General features: G+C 46.3%; 1 protein-coding gene across 1 annotated transcript in view; it reads left to right on the top strand.

The window, feature by feature from the left end:
• Positions 1-416: 416 nt before the first annotated feature.
• LOC470525 (cytochrome P450 27C1) overlaps positions 417-15,703 on the top strand; it is a 34,784-nt gene continuing 19,497 nt past the window's right edge. The window contains exons 1-2 of the mRNA XM_009443230.5: positions 417-809; positions 14,392-14,582. Coding sequence (XP_009441505.2) covers positions 513-809; positions 14,392-14,582 — 488 coding nt within the window. The 5' untranslated portion in view covers positions 417-512. The remainder of the gene's footprint in view (positions 810-14,391; positions 14,583-15,703) is intronic.

Below are 15,703 nucleotides of genomic sequence, written 5' to 3'. Positions count from 1 at the left end.
AAGCTTGTGGCAAGATAATAATGTGGTCATTTTACAACAGTAGGAACTACGTGCAAAATCGTCTCACTTTTTCCCCCCCTTTGAAAGTTGAGTTACAATAATTTAAGTTGAAACCATAAAGAACTGCTTCTAAAATGCAAAAAAGACCAAAGATTTCTTTAGTATACCTTCAGTAGTCATTTCGAAGGACGGTAATAATTTACAAAATCCCCGTAGACTTTTCTTTTTTTGGCCATGGTTGGAAGTGGGGTTGACCTTAAAACTTGGTGGTTTCAAGGAACGCTTAAGTGTGAATTAATATGATGTGAAGAAATAATAATAGCCTCATTCTCTTGCAGTCTAATCACAGCCTTTTCCCCAGCCCCAGGGGAGGGAGCCTTTAATAAGGGTCTGTGTAAACTGATGCCCCGGCCGCAGGAGTACGGAGAAGCACTGCTCTGACAAGTTAAGACGGAGGAAACAGCAACCCAAAGAGCAGCCCCCGAAACAAAGTTGCTCAGACAAACAAGCCGATGCAGACGAGCGCCATGGCCCTGCTGGCGCGGATCCTGAGAGCCGGGCTGCGGCCGGCGCCCGAGCGGGGTGGGCTCCTGGGCGGCGGGGCCCCGCGGCGGCCCCAACCCGCGGGCGCACGGCTCCCGGCGGGGGCGCGGGCCGAGGACAAAGGCGCCGGGCGGCCGGGGTCGCCGCCGGGCGGGGGCCGAGCCGAGGGTCCCCGGAGCCTCGCCGCCATGCCGGGGCCGAGGACCCTCGCCAACCTGGCGGAGTTCTTCTGCAGGGACGGCTTCAGCCGCATCCACGAGATCCAGGTAGCGCGCGCCGCGCCGGGAGGGAGCCAGCCCGGGCTGCTGCCCAGAAGGCTGACGGCGCGGGCGGGAGGGCGCCGGGGAGGGGCGCGGGGTTGGGGAGTCCCAGGGAGGGGCGGCGGGCAGGGATCCCCGGGCACTGGGCGCCGCGGTGGGTTGGGGGAGCTGGACTGGGGTTGTCCGGTTAAGGTTCGCAGGAAGGGGCGCTGGGGAGAGGACGCCGGAAAGGCGATCCGGGGTGGAGGAGGCAGGAACCGGGAGCGGGGCGGGGGCGTTGGGGAGGGGTCTTCGGGAAGCGGACCCCGGAGAGGGGCAGCAGGCAGAGGGAGCTGAGGAACGGGGCCAGAAAGGAACGGCTGGGAAGAGGCGGGGGAAATGGGTGTCTCGGGAGGTGGCGGCCGGGAGGGGTCCCCTGGAGGGGCCCCAGCCGGGACCCCTGGGGAGGAGGTGGCGGAGAGGGGAGTCAGGGATGGAGTTTCGGAGAGTGGTAGCCCGAGAGAGGCGGCGGGCAGGGTCTCCAGGGACTGGTCCCGGGGAGGGACCCAGGCAGGGATTGCCTGGTTGGGGAACCTGGGGAGGGGGCGCCGCGAAGGGAAACCAGGAATGGGACTGCGGGGAGGGCACCAGGGCTGAGGTCACGGAGGAGGAGACTTGGGGAGGGGCAGCGGGCGCCTGGTGGACGCCGCCGGGGCCTGGGAGTGGAGAGCTGGCGGGACCCGCGGAGTTGGGGCTGAGGGGGCTGCTGCCTGGGGCCGGCCCGAGGGGAGCGCTAGGTTCCCTAGCTCCTCTAGGCTCTGCGGAGCTCGGTGTCCTTAGGCGGCCGAGACCGTGTGTATTCATTTCTAGTCCTTTTTGTATTTTGTAATGGCGGGGGAAGAGGGGACAGAGGCTCGGAGGCTCGGGGTGCCGTAGACTCTAAGCCGGAGTTGGGGGCGACACCTGGAGTTCGCGCCGGGACTGGAGGCAGGGACGTGGGAGGAACCCAGGGGTCCCAGCCACCCGCTAGGGCGTTGGGGCCGGCGAATTCCGCACGCTTCCCACTTGGAGCCTGAGTGCTGTCCTTCCCACGCCCACCTCCGTTGCGCCCTTCGTGGCAGGGGCACTGCACCCGAGCCGCGGCGGCGCCCTCCGATGCCTTCGCCCATCGTCCGCCTCCCCGGGTGCCCGGCCCAGCACGCACTGTTATTTCTGGGATGGGGGCTTTTGGTGTCTTCCGAGAACGCCCCCTTCTCCTCCCACCCAGGCCTGTCCTTCTGCCCAGAGTTCCGGTCTTTCGAGACCCTTCTCCATCGAAGCCTCTTCTAACTACCCACCTGGGCTTCAGTCATTCATTCGTTCCATCAGCCATTCAGTCAATGAACGTGACGGAGAAGCCCCAAACCTCATTAATGGAAAAACGGGCGTGCGAGGAGCAATTTTAATTCGGCCGGGAATTAAAATTTAATTTAATTTTAATGCCAGGAAGTCCCAACCGTCCCTCCTCAAGTCCGCCACGCCAACCCTATACAGTTCCAAACCGCCACCCCCACCGCAATGCTTAGAGGGCTCAAAAATGATTTTCTTTGTAGAATCTGATAAGATATCAGGATGGCAACTTTCAAATACAGTAAAAAGTGTTTTGTTATTTGCTGTTGATGGGTTCAATACAGCCTGCTTTCTGAAGTGTAATTTAATTTTTCTTTTATCCGCCCCTACTGCCATCTGCTTTTATCCTCATACCTCACCCAGAGTTTGTTCCATGGGCACAGGTTTCTTTGAGACGGACCGTGTTAAAGCCTGTATCCAGTCAGGATGTGTGGCAGTTCAGATGGGTATTTTCCATTCACCCGCCCCTGCCGCCAGCCCTCACCCTGAGCTCAGCCCCTCCTGCCCGCTGCTCAGACAGCTTCCTTCACCACACCCAGGGCCCTGGGGCACGGAGCAGAGAGTCACAACTGACTCACTTGGTGCCTTCTCACCAAGCGCACACAGGACCTGGAGAGTAAAGGAAATAAAGGAAAAAGTTCTTTCCCTTTACTCTCCAGGTGGCACTACCCCAACCCTCAAATGTGGTACTTGTGGGGACTCTCACCTTCCTGCAGCCCCTCTGAGGACTCCCAATTTCGAACACATGGTTCTAGAAAAACCCTCTCTTCCCGCTCTCCAGGTTGCTCATTGTTCTGTGACCCATCACATCCAGTTCACTTGCGTTCCCCTTGCAATCACAGAATGTTAGCTAAACAAGGGCTCTTAGTGTTCACCTACATAGCTCACCTCTCATTTTACAGATGGAAAGAGTTGGGTGGTTACCTAAGCGACTTGCCTAAGGTCAGGCAGCTGGTGATTGGCAGAGTAGAAATCATAATTTGGGTCACTAGATGCTATTTAGGGTGTGGTAGAGCAGCAGGATGGCCGATACAGGAGTGATGTCCTCCAATGCTGGCCCTCTGCAGCCACCTGTGGAGCCTTGGGCTAGTCACTCATTCTCTCTGCACCTCAGTTTTCTCATCCGTAAAGGAGATTAGCAATCTCCATTCCTCTCATGGGTTATGATAAGGTCAAATGAGCTTAGTGTTATGAAACTGTAATAATAACAAATAATAACGATCAGTATTTCTAGAACTCTTTTCATGTGCCAGGCACAGTTTCAAGTCTTACGTGAAACTTATTTCTCCATTTTTTGGGTGAGGAAACTGAGGCATAGTGGGACCTAACTTCCAAAGGTTATTCAGCTAGTAAACTGTGAGCCCAGATTCAAACTCCAGAGTCTGTGCTCTTAACATCCAAGCAAACTCTCAGTACTGTGCCTGACTGTATAGTTCCATGGCCCACCACCAGAAAGTGATGAAAACTATCTGTATCATTCCTACCTCCAGTTCCCTTGTGCTGATTGTACCCAATTCAGTAGCTGGATTGGCTTGAGGAGTGGCCCATTTCCCAGTAGTTCTTGTTACCAGTCATTCCTTCAGTGGGCCCCTTTAGAGACCTGAACTCTTTGGGGGCCACTTATTGTTAGGCAGAAGTGACCCCTTGGAGATGGACTCATTCCAGGTTAGTCTGAGTGTCTTCATTTTCAGGTCTCCAGAAGGAGTGAGTATAAGAGTAGAGAAATGACAGTGCTCCTGGCCCACTGTTTCTGAGATTGAGAGCTGGAGTGGTAAGAAACCTGGGCAGATACCAAAGAGAGTCTTAGTAACTTTCCCCTGCCCAGCCCTGTCTGTGTCATGCTGAGCCATGTTAGAGGCCCATCACTTTTGTGTTTTAATTGAATAATTTAGTCTATTTACATTTATTGTGATTTCTTTTTATGCAGGGAGTAACAGCTTTCTTAAGATATAATTAACATATCATATAATTCATCCATTTGAAGTATACAACAATCACCGCAGTCAACTTGTAGAACATTTTCATGACCTCAAAAAGAAATCCCATATCCATCAGCTATCACCCCCAACTCTCCTATTCCCCCTGCTTTAAGCAACCACCAAGCTACTTTCTGTATCTATAGATTAGCCTATTCTGGACATGTCATATAAGTGGAATCATGTAATATGTGGTCTTTTATGGGTGGTTTCTTTCACTTTAAACATTTCAGTATAATGTTTTTAAGGTTCACCCATGTTGTAGCATGTATCAGTACCTCATTCTTTTTATGGACAAATAATATTGCAGCGTATGACTATACCACATTTTGCTTATCCATTCATCAGTTCATAGACATTTGGATTGTTTCCACCTTTTAGCCATAATGAATAATGCTGCTATGAATTTTTGTGTGTAAGGTTTTGTGTAGACATGTGTTTTCATTTCTCTTGGATATGTATCTAGGAGTGGAACTGTTGGGTCAAATAGTAATTCTATATTTAACCTTTTGAAGAACTGCCAGACTGTTTTCCAGAGTATCTGCACCATTTTACATCCCCACCATTATCATAAGAGGGTTCTGATTTTTCTACATCCCGGTCAACATTTGTTATTACTTGTCCTTTTGATTATGGCCATTCTAGTGGGTGCGAAGTGCTATCTCTCCCTGATGACTGATGATGTTGAGCATATTTTCATGTGCTTATTTACCATTTGTATATCTTCTTTGGAGAAATATCCATTGAAATCCTTTGCCCAGTTTCTAATTGGGTTCTTTTCTCTCTTTATCCTTCCTCCCTCTCTCCCTCTCTCTCTCCCTCCCTCCCTTCCTCTACTGATTTGTAAATTTCTATATATTCTGGGTACAAGTCCCTTATCAGATATGTGCTTTGCAAATATTTTCTCCATCCGAAGGTTGTTTTTGCTTTCTATTTTTACATTTTATTTTTATTTTTTAATGAGACAGGGTCTTGCTATGTTGCCTAGGCTGGGCTCAAGCAATCCACCTGCCTTGGCCTCCCAGAGTGCTAGGATTACATGCCTGAGCCATTATGGCCGGCCTTGTTTTCACTTTCTTAATAGTGTTCTTTGAAGCATAAAAGTTTTAAATTTTGATGAAGTCCTATTATCGATTTTTTTCTTTTGTTACTTGCACTTTAGGGATCATATCTTAAGACATTATGCCAAACCCAGGGTCATGAAGATTTACCCTTATGTTTTCTTCTAAGAGTTTATAGTTTTAGCATTTACATTTAGAGCTTTGATCCATTTTGAGATAATTTTTTTTATATAGTGTGAGAAAAAGGTAAAAATTGATTCTTTGCTTGTGGCTATCCAGTTGTCCCTGTGCCATTTGTTTAAGAGACTATTAAATCCTTTTCCTATTGAAAGATCTTGGAACTCTTGATGAAAATCAGTTGACCATAGATGTTTGAGTCTTAAATCTAAGCCAATGATTATGCCATTACTGCACTGTCTTGGTTACTGTAGCTTTGTACTAAGTCTTTTTTTTTTTTTTTTTTTTTTTTTGAGATGGAGTCTCGCTCTGTCGCCCAGGCAGGAGTGCGGTGGCGCGATCTCAGCTCACTGCAAGCTCCGCCTCCCGGGTTCACGCCATTCTCCTGCCTCAGCCTCCCGAGTAGCTGGGACTACAGGCACCCGCCACCATGCCGGGCTAATTTTTTGTATTTTTAGTAGAGACGGGGTTTCATCGTGTTAGCCAGGATGGTCTAGATCTCCTGACCTCGTGATCTGCCCACCTCGGCCTCCCAGAGTGCTGGGATTACAGGCATGAGCCACCGCGCCCGGCCTGTACTAAGTCTTTTTTTTTTTAAATTTCCTCTAAAAAAAAAAAAACACCAAAAAAAACACACAAAAAACAAAAAACGGATACATGTGCAGAACATGCAGGTTTGTTACATAGGTATACGTGCACCATGGTGGTTTGCTGCACCTATTGACCCATCTAAGTTTCCTCCCCTCAACCCCCACCCCAGCAGGCCCTGGTGTGTGTTATTCCCCTATCTGTGTTCATGTGTTCTCAATATTCAACTCCCACTTATGAATAAGAACATGCAGTATTTGGTTTTCTGTTCCTGTGTTAGTTTGCTGAGGATGATTGCTTCCAGCTTCATCCATGCCCCTGCAAAGGACATGATCTCATTCCTTTTTATGACTACATAGCATTCCATGGTGTATATGTGCCACATTTTCTTTATCCAGTCTATCATTAATGGGCATTTGGGTTGGTTCCATGTCCTTGCTACTGTAAATAGCGCTGCTGTAAAAATATGTGTGCATGTGTTTTTATAGTAGAATGACTTATATTCCTTTGGGTATATACCCAGTAATGGGATTGCTGGGTCAAATGGTATTTCTGGTTCTAGATCCTTGGGGAATCACCATACTGTCTTCCACAATCGTTGAACTAACTTACATTCCCACCAACAGTGTAAAAGTGTTTCAGTTTCTCCACAGCCTTGCCAGCATCTATTCCTGACTTTTTAATAATCACCATTCTGACTGGTGTGAGATGGTATCTCATTGTGGTTTTGATTTGCATTTCTCTGATGATCAGTGATGTATACATTATACATTGAGCTTTTTTGCATGTTTGTTGTCTACATAAATGTCTTCTTTTGAGAGGTGTCTGTTCGTATTCTTTGCCCACTTTTTGATGGGGCCATTTGTTTTTTTCTTGTAAATTTGTTCAATTTCCTTGTAAATTCCAGCTATTAGACCTTTGTCAGATGGGTAGATTGCAAAAACTTTCTCCCATTCTGTAGGTTGCCTGTTCACTCCGATGATAGTTTCTTTTGCTGTGCAGGAACTCTTTAATTTGATTCTAGTTGTCAATTTTGGCTTTTGTTGCAATTGCTTTTGGTGTCTTCGTCAGGAAATCTTTGCAGATGCCTATATTCTGAATGGTATTGCCTAGGTTTTCTTCTAGGGTTTTTATGGCTTTGGGTTTTACATGTAAGTCTTTAATTCATCTTGAGTTAATTTTTGTATAAGGTGTAAGGAAGGGGTCCAGTTTCAGTTTTATGCATATGGCTAGCCAGTTTCCCCAGCACCATATACTGAATAGGAGTTCCTTTCCCCATTGCTTGTTTTTGTCAGGTTTGTCAAAGAGCAGATTGTTGTAGATGTGTGGTGCTATTTCTGAGGTCTCTGTTTTGCTCCATTGGTCTATATGTCTGTTTTGGTACCAGTACCATGCTGTTTTGGTTACTGTAGCCTTGTAGTATAGTTTGAAGTCAGGTATCATGATGCTTCCAGCTTTGTTCTTTTTGCTTAGGATTGTTTTGGCTATATGGGGTCTTCAATTCCATATGAAATTTAAGTTTATTTTTCTAATTCTGTGAAGAATGTCAATGGTGGTTTGATGGGAATAGCATTGAATCTATAAATTACTTTGGGCAGTATGGCCATTTTCATGATATTGATTCTTCCTATCCATAAGGATGGAATGTTTTTCCATTTGTTTGTGTCCTCTCTTATTTTCTTGAGCAGTGGTTTGTAGTTCTCCCTGAAGAGGTCCTTCACATTCCTTGGTAGCTGTATTCCTAGATATTTTATTCTCTTTGTAGTGATTATGAATGGGAGTTCATTCATGATTTGGCTCTCTGCTTGCCTATTGTTGGTGTATAGGAATGCTTGCGATTTTTGCACATTGATTTTATATCCTGAGACTTTGCTGAAGTTGCTTATCAGTTCAAGAAGTTTTTGGGCTGAGATGATGGGGTTTTCTAAATATAAAATCATCTTAACTGCAAACAGAGATAACTTGACTTCCTCTCTTCCTATTCGAATATGCTTTATTTCTTTCTCTTGTTTGATTGCCCTGGCCAGAACTTCCAATACTATGTTGAATAGGAGTGGTAAGAAAGGGCATCCTTGTCTTGTACCAGTTTTCAAAGGGAATGCTTCCAGTTTTTGTCCATTCAATATGATATTGGCTGTGGGTTTATCATAAATAGCTCTTATTATTTTGAGATATGTTCCATCAGTACCTAGTTTATTGAGAGTTTTTAATGTGAAGGGATTTTGAATTTTATCAAAGGTGTTTTCTGCATCAATTGAGATAATTATGTAGTTTTTGTCCTTGGTTCTGTTTATGTGATGGATTACGTTTATTGATTTGTGCATGTTAAACCAGCCTTGCATCCCAGGGATGAAGCTGATTGATCGTGGTGGATAAGTTTTTTGATGTGTTGCTGGATTCGGTTTGCCAGTATTTTATTAAGGACTTTTGCATCAATGTTCTTCAGGGATATTGGCCTGAAGTTTTCTTTTTTACTCTGTCTCTTCCTGGTTTTGGTATCAGTATGATCCTGGCTTCATAAAATGAGTTAGGGGGGAGTCCCTCCTTCTCAATTGTTTGGAATAGTTTCAGAAGGAATGGTACCAGCTCCTCTTTGTATTTCTGGTAGAATTCAGCTGTGAATCCATCTAGTCCTGGGCTTTTTTTGGTTGGTAGACTATTAATTACTGCCTCAATTTCAGAGCCTGTTATTGGTCTATTCAGGGGTTAAATTTCTTCCTGGTTTAGTCTTGGTAGGGTGTATGCATCCAGGAATTTATCCATTTCTTCTAGATTTTCTAGTTTATTTGCATAGAGGTGTTTATAGTATTCTCTGATGGTAGTTTGTGTTTCTGTGGGGTCAGTGGTGATATCCCCTTTATCATTTTTTATTGTGTCTATTTGATTCTCTCTCCTTCTTTATTAGTCTAGCTAGCAGTCTATTTTGTTAATTTTTTCCAAAAACCAGTTCCTGGATTCATTGATTTTTTTGGAGGGTTTTTCGTGTCTCTATCTCCTTCAATTTTTCTCTGATCTTAGTTATTTCTTGTCTTCTGCTAGCTTTTGGATTAGTTTGCTCTCGCCTCTTTAGCTCTTTTAATTGTGACGTTAGGCTGTCAATTTGAGGTCTTTCTAGCTTTTTGATTTGGGCATTTAGTGCTATAAATTTCCCTCTTAACACTGCTTTAGCTGTGTCCCAGAGATTCTGGTACGTTGTCTCTTTGTTCTCGTTGGTTTCAAAGAACTTCTTGATTTCTGCTTTAATTTCATTATTTACCCAGGAGTCATTTAGGAGCAGGTTGTTCAATTTCCATGAAATTGTGTGCTTTTGAGTGAGTTTCTTAATCCTGAGATCTAATTTCATTGCACTGTGGTCAGAGAGACTGTTTGTTATGATTTCAGTTCTTTTGCACTTGCTGAGGAGTATATGTGGTCAATTTTAATTGACAAATAAGTGCCATGTACACTGAGAAGAATGTATATTCTGTTGATTTGGGGTAGAGAGTTCTGTAGACATCTACTAGGTCCACTTGATCCAGAGCTGAGTTCAAGTACTGAGTATCCTTGTTAATTTTCTGTCTCGCTGATCTGTCTAATATTGACAGTGGGGTGTTAAAGTCTCCCAATATTATTGTGTGGGAGTCTAAGTCTCTTTGTAGGTCTCTAAGAACTTGTTTTATGAATCTGGCTGCTTCTGTATTGGGTGCATATATATTCAGAATAGTCAGCTCTTCTTGTTGAATTGTTCCTTTTACTATTATGTAATGCCCTTCTTTGTCTTTTTTGATCTTTGTTGGTTTAAAGTCTGTTTTGTCTGAGACTAGGATTGCAACCTCTGCTTTTTTTTTTTCCCGCTTCCCACTTGCTTTGTAAATTTTCCTCCATCCCTTTATTTTGAGCCTCTGCGTGTCTTTGCCTTTAAGATAGGCCTCCTGAATACAGCACGCTGATGGGTCTTGACTCCTTATCCAATTTGCCAGTCTGTGTCTTTTAACTGGGGGATTTGCCCATTTACATTTAGGGTTATTATTGTTATGTGTGAATTTGATCCTGTCATCATGATGCTATTTGCTTATTTTGCACACTAGTTGATGCAGTTTCTTCGTAGTGTCATTGGTCTTTATATTTTGGTGTGTTTTTGCAGTGGCTGGTACTGGTTTTTCCTTTACTTATTTGGTGCTTCTTTTAGGAGCTCTTGCATGGCAGACCCAGTGGTAACAAAATCCCTCAGCATTTGCTTTTCTGGAAAGGATTTTATTTCTCCTTTGCTTATGAAGCTTAGTTTGGCTGGATATGAAAGTCGGGGTTGAAAATTCTTTAACTATGTTGAATATTGGCCCCCAATCTCTTCTGGCGTATAGAGTTTCTGCTGAGAGATCCACTGTTAGTCTGATGGGCTTCCCTTTGTAGGTGACCTGGCCTTTCTCTGTGGCTGCTCTTAACAGTTTTTCCTTCATTTCAACCTTGAAGAATCTGATGACTATGTGTCTTGGGGTTGATCTTAATATGGAGTATTTTAATGGTGTTCTGTGTATTTTCTGAATTTGCATGTTGGCCTGTCTTGCTAGGTTGAGGAAGTTCTCCTGGATAATATCATGAAGTGTGTTTTCCAGCTTGTTTCCATTCTCCCCGTCTCCTTCTGGTGCTCCAGTCGATTGTAGGTTTGCTGTTTTTATGAAGTCCCATATTTCTTGGAGGCTTTGTTTATTCCTTTTCATTCTTTTTTCTCTATTCTTGTCTGCATGTCTTATTTCAGTAAGGTGGTCTTCAAATTCTGATATCCTTTCTTCCACTTGGTCGATTTGGCTGTTGATACCTGTGTATGCTTCACGAAGTTCTCACACTGTGTTTTTCAGCTCCATCTGGTCATTTATGTTCCTCTCTAAACTGGTTATTCTAGTTAGCAATTCCTCTAACCTTTTATCAAGGTTCTTAGCTTCTTTGCATTGTGTTAGAACATGCTCCTTTAGGTCATCGTAGTTTTTTATTACCCATCTTCTGAAGCTTACTTCTGTCAATTCATCCATCTGATCCTCCATCCAGTTCTGTGCTCTTGATGGAGAGACATTGTGATTATTTGGAGGAGAAGAGGCACTCAGGCCTTTTGGTTTTCAGCATTTTTTTGTTGATTATTTCTCATCTCTGTGAGTTTGTCTAGTTTCAGTCTTGAGGCTGCTGGCCCTTGGATGGGGTTTTTGTGGGGGCCTTTTTTTGCTGTTGTTATCAATGCTGTTGTTGTCGCTTTCTGTTTGTTTTTCTTTCAATAGTCAGTCCGTCTTCTGTAGGGCTGCTGCAGTTTGCTGGGGGTTCACTTCAGGCCCTATTCTTCTGATTCGCTCCTGTGCCTGGAGATGTCACTCAAGGAGGCTGAAGTGCAGCAATGATGGGTGCCTCTTCCTTCTTCTGGGACCTCTGACCTCAAGGGGCATCAACCTGATGCCAGTAGGATTGCTTCTGTATAGGGTATCTGACAACCCCTATTGGAGGGTCTCACCCAGTTGGGTGGCATGGGGAGCAAGACCCTTTTAATAAAGCACTTTGTCCCTTGGTGGGGAGGGTGTGTTTTGCTTGGGGGAAACCCACTAGTCTGGATTGCCTGGATTCCTCAGAACTACCAGGAGAAGAGGATAAATCTGCTGGTCCGCAGAGACTGTGGCCACCCCTTCCCCAAGGGCTCAGGCCCAGGGAGATCAGGGTTCTGTTTCTGAGCCTCTGGCTGGAATTGTTGGAGATCCTGCTGGGAATCCCCAGCCACTGAGGAAGGATGGATCAGGGTTAGACCTGAAGAGGCACTCTGGCTGCCAACTGCCACAGCTGGTGTGTTGAGCTGTGGGGATAACTCTTGGGACCAAGCCATCCAGCCTCCCTGGCTCCAGCAGGGGAAAAGTGCAGCATGGAGCTATAGAAATGGGTGCCACCCTTCCCCAACCCAGGGAGCTTAGCCTGTTGGCAGTTGTGAGTCCCAGTGCTGGCTGCTGCCCCTCCCCCAAGGAGCTCAAATTGCTTAGACAGCAGGCAGCTGCAGCTGGTGCTGGTCGCCCCTCCCCTCAGGAGTTCAGTAGGCTTAAGCAGATTCCAGCTGAGAGGCTGTAGGAATCTGTGCGTACCAGGGTTGGGACGCTTGGCTCTGGTGGCATGGGTTCGAGAGTGGGATCTTCTGATCTGTAGGTTGCACAGTTCTGTGGAAAAAGCACAGTTTCCCCAGCTGGGTAGCCCGCTCACTCACCACCTCTCTTGGCTGGGGGGAGTGGGTTCCCTTCCCCGTGTGGCTCCCAGGTGGGCCACTGCACTACACTGTTCTTCCTTCTCTCCGTGGGTTATGCCAGCCTTCTAGTCAATTTTGATGAGAGAACCTGGATACCCTGGCTGCCAGTGAAGGATTCACATGCTTATTATGTTTTTTTTGTTGGGAGCCTCTGAGCGCCACTGCTTCTAGTTGGCCATCTTGGCCCCTCTCCCATACTAAGTCTTGAAACAGGAAAATGGGGGTCCACCAGCTTTGTTCTTTTTTCAAGATTGCTTAGGCTATTCTGGGTCTCTTGCATTTTCGTATGAATTTTAGGATCAGCTTATCAGTTTCCACAAAGAAGCCCACTGGAATTATGATAGGGATTGTGCTGAATCTATTTATACACTTTGAGGTGTATTTCTATCTCAACAATATTAAGTCTTCCAATCCATGAACATGGGATATCTTGCCATTTATTTCATGTCTTGCCATTTATTTCAGGTTTTTTTAAACAATGTTTTGTAGATTTCTTTAAACAATGTTTTGTAGATTTCTTTAGACAATGTTTTATAGTTTTCAGAGTATAGGTTTTACCCTTCTCCTGTTAAATTTATTTGTAAGAATATTATTATTTTTTTTGTGTGACAGAGTCTTGCTCTATCACCCAGGCCCGAGTGTGGTGGTAAAATCTTCACTCACTGCAACCTCCACCTCCCAAGCTCACGTGATCCTCCCACCTCAGCCTCCTGAGTAGCTGGGACTACAGGCTCACACTGCCATGCCTCGCTAATTTTTGTATATATATGTATTTTTTGAGATAGAATTTCACTCTTGTTGCCCAGGGTGGAGTGCAATGGTGCAGTCTTGTGGCTCACTGCAACCTCTGCCTCCTGGGTTCAAGCGATTCTACTGCCTCAGCCTCCGAGTAGCTGGGATTACAGGTGCACACCACCATGCCTGGATAATTTTTGTGTTTTTAGTAGAAATGGGGTTTCACCATGTTGGCTAGGCTGGTCTCAAACTCTTGACCTCAGGTCATCCCCTCGCCTTGGCCTCCCAAAGTGCAGAGAGTACAGGCATGAGCCTTTGCACCCAGCCATGTATTTTTTTTAGAGACAGAATTTTGCCACGTTGCCCAACCTTATCTCGAACTCCTGTGCTCTAGCGATCCACCCACCTAAGCCTCCCAAAAGTGCTGGGATTACAGACAGGCATGAGCCACTGCAGCTGGTCAAGTATTGTATTCTTTTCGATGTATTGTAAATTGAATTGTTTTTTAAATTTCATTTTGGATTGTTCACTGCTAGTGTATAGAGATACAATTGATTTTTGTATATTGATTTTGTGTCCTATGGAACTTGTTTATTAGTTCTAATAGTTTTTTAGTGGGTTCCGTTGGATTTTCTGTATGTGAGATCACGTCATCTGCCAATAGAGATAGCCTGACTTCTTCGTTTCCAATCCAGATGTCTTTTCCTTCACTTTCTTGCTGGGAGTCAGTTTTAGAGGCTCGTTACAGACTGTCCACAGAGGGCTTGCTCTGCAGACTTGGCTTGGTACTGCTTGGGTAGAGCTGTTGGGCCCATGGAAAGGGGCTGGCAGACAGGGCTCTGTTTGCTCTGGACATTTGTCTCTTATAATGACATTTCTCTCTTGTTGCTCCACACAGCTAAGGTAGTTTTAAAAACATATCCCTAAAGAATAAGAAAACTTCCATGATCATGCCTGTAATCCCAGCACTTTGGGAGGCTGAGGCAGGAGGATCACTTGAGGCCAAGAGTTCGAGACCAGCCTGGCAACATTGAGAGACCCCTGTTTCTACAAAAAATAAAAAATTAGCTGGGAGTGGAGGTGTGCACCTGCAGTCCTAGCTACTTGGGAGGCTGAGGTGGGAGGATTGCCTGGGCCCAGGAGTTGGAGGCTGCGGTGAGCTATGTTTATGCCACTGCACTCCAGCCTGGGCAACAGAGCAAGACCCTGTCTCTAAAAAACAAACAAACAAACAAACAAACAAACAACAAAAAAGAGATGGTTATGTGAAAACATGTTTATCTCAGCAATATGTAAATTACTGCTCTGATTCAGTGCTGTATTAGATAGCACTTCCCTCTGCCCCAATTTTCTGCTCCTCTAGCACACAGGATGTTTATGTTAAAGGTATATCATATCTATGTATTTTTTCCTTTTTTGATTTCTCCATGGTATTGCAGCAGAAGCACACACGGGAATATGGAAAAATCTTCAAGTCTCACTTTGGTCCTCAGTTTGTAGTATCTATTGCAGACCGCGATATGGTGGCTCAGGTGCTCCGGGCGGAGGGCGCTGCGCCCCAGAGAGCCAACATGGAGTCCTGGCGGGAGTACCGAGACTTGCGGGGGAGAGCCACCGGGCTCATCTCGGCGTGAGTATGTGGGCCCGGGCTGAGCCACGGGCTGGAGGGGGAGCTCAGGGGGAGGCCCCCTCCTCCAAAGCTGGGTTCCTAAAAGCCAGCTCTTAAAAAAGCACAGAACCCCCCCATGGAATGATATCAGACAGTCTCCTTGTGCGATCTCCCAGACATAAGAGCCCTGCTGGGCTTTCTGGCTCCTCCTCCGTGCAGAGTTGTCCCGTCAGGAGCCAGGAGGGGCGACGCTGGCTCGGTGGTGGGCAGAGCGCTTCGGAAGCAGGGCTTTGTGGCTTTGGGAGTCCATTCAGTGATAACCGAGGCAGACAAAACTCACAGCGCCCTTGTCTGTGCACAGGGAAAGGAGGTGGTCACTATTTCAGGAAAATCCCTTTGACGAGGGGCTAAGAACCTCCAGCCTTGGTCGCCACGTGGTGATTTTCCTGTCTCATAGCAGACTGTGTTTATTCATTTTGAACCAGCGTCACCAACACCTCTGTGCCTTCCAAGAGATCGTGGCCCGCGGCCAGGCAGGGAGGCCCAGGGCGCCTGCAGATGCCCCGGTCCAAATCCCCATGGGGTGGGACTTCTGTTTGCAGCTCTTTTGATATCTATGTCCTTATACATAAATTGGGGAGAAATACAGCCACCAATTTCTCAAGTAAGATAAATAAGAATCGTGACCAGATGTCACCAGGGTCCCTCAATTTCCGTCCTGGGGGAAATAATTAAACAGCTCCTCCTGGATGTTCAGGCCTAGAGGGGCCGGAATGCTGAGGCAGAATCTCTCTGCCCTGTTAGCTGCAGGCTCAGGAGCCTGTGTGGGTGCCTGGACCCCTCTTCGGCTGAGATGGAGTGAGGCGGTGCTGGTGACTTCAGCACAGTGGACAGCAAAGGGAAGGGCAGTGCCTAGGCCCAGGCGCCGGGCTGGCTTAGCTTGGGTCCCCCAAAGTCCATCTGGAGGCAAGGCTTTGAGTGCAGGTGGTCTCGTTGGGAACGGGAAGTGGAGCAGGGTTGGGCGGGAAGCCGTGCGGAGGCGTGGAGGTGTGGGTGACGCTCGTGGGCACTTGAGGCTCAGTCCTGCCACGACCCTCTGAGAAACTGCAGAACACTCCTCAGACCTCCAAGGGGTTCCCTCA

This window comes from Pan troglodytes, chromosome 13 (assembly GCF_028858775.2).
Source record: "Pan troglodytes isolate AG18354 chromosome 13, NHGRI_mPanTro3-v2.0_pri, whole genome shotgun sequence".
NCBI classification, from domain to species: Eukaryota; Metazoa; Chordata; class Mammalia; order Primates; family Hominidae; genus Pan; species Pan troglodytes.
This window is presented reverse-complemented; position numbering and strand designations above follow the sequence as displayed.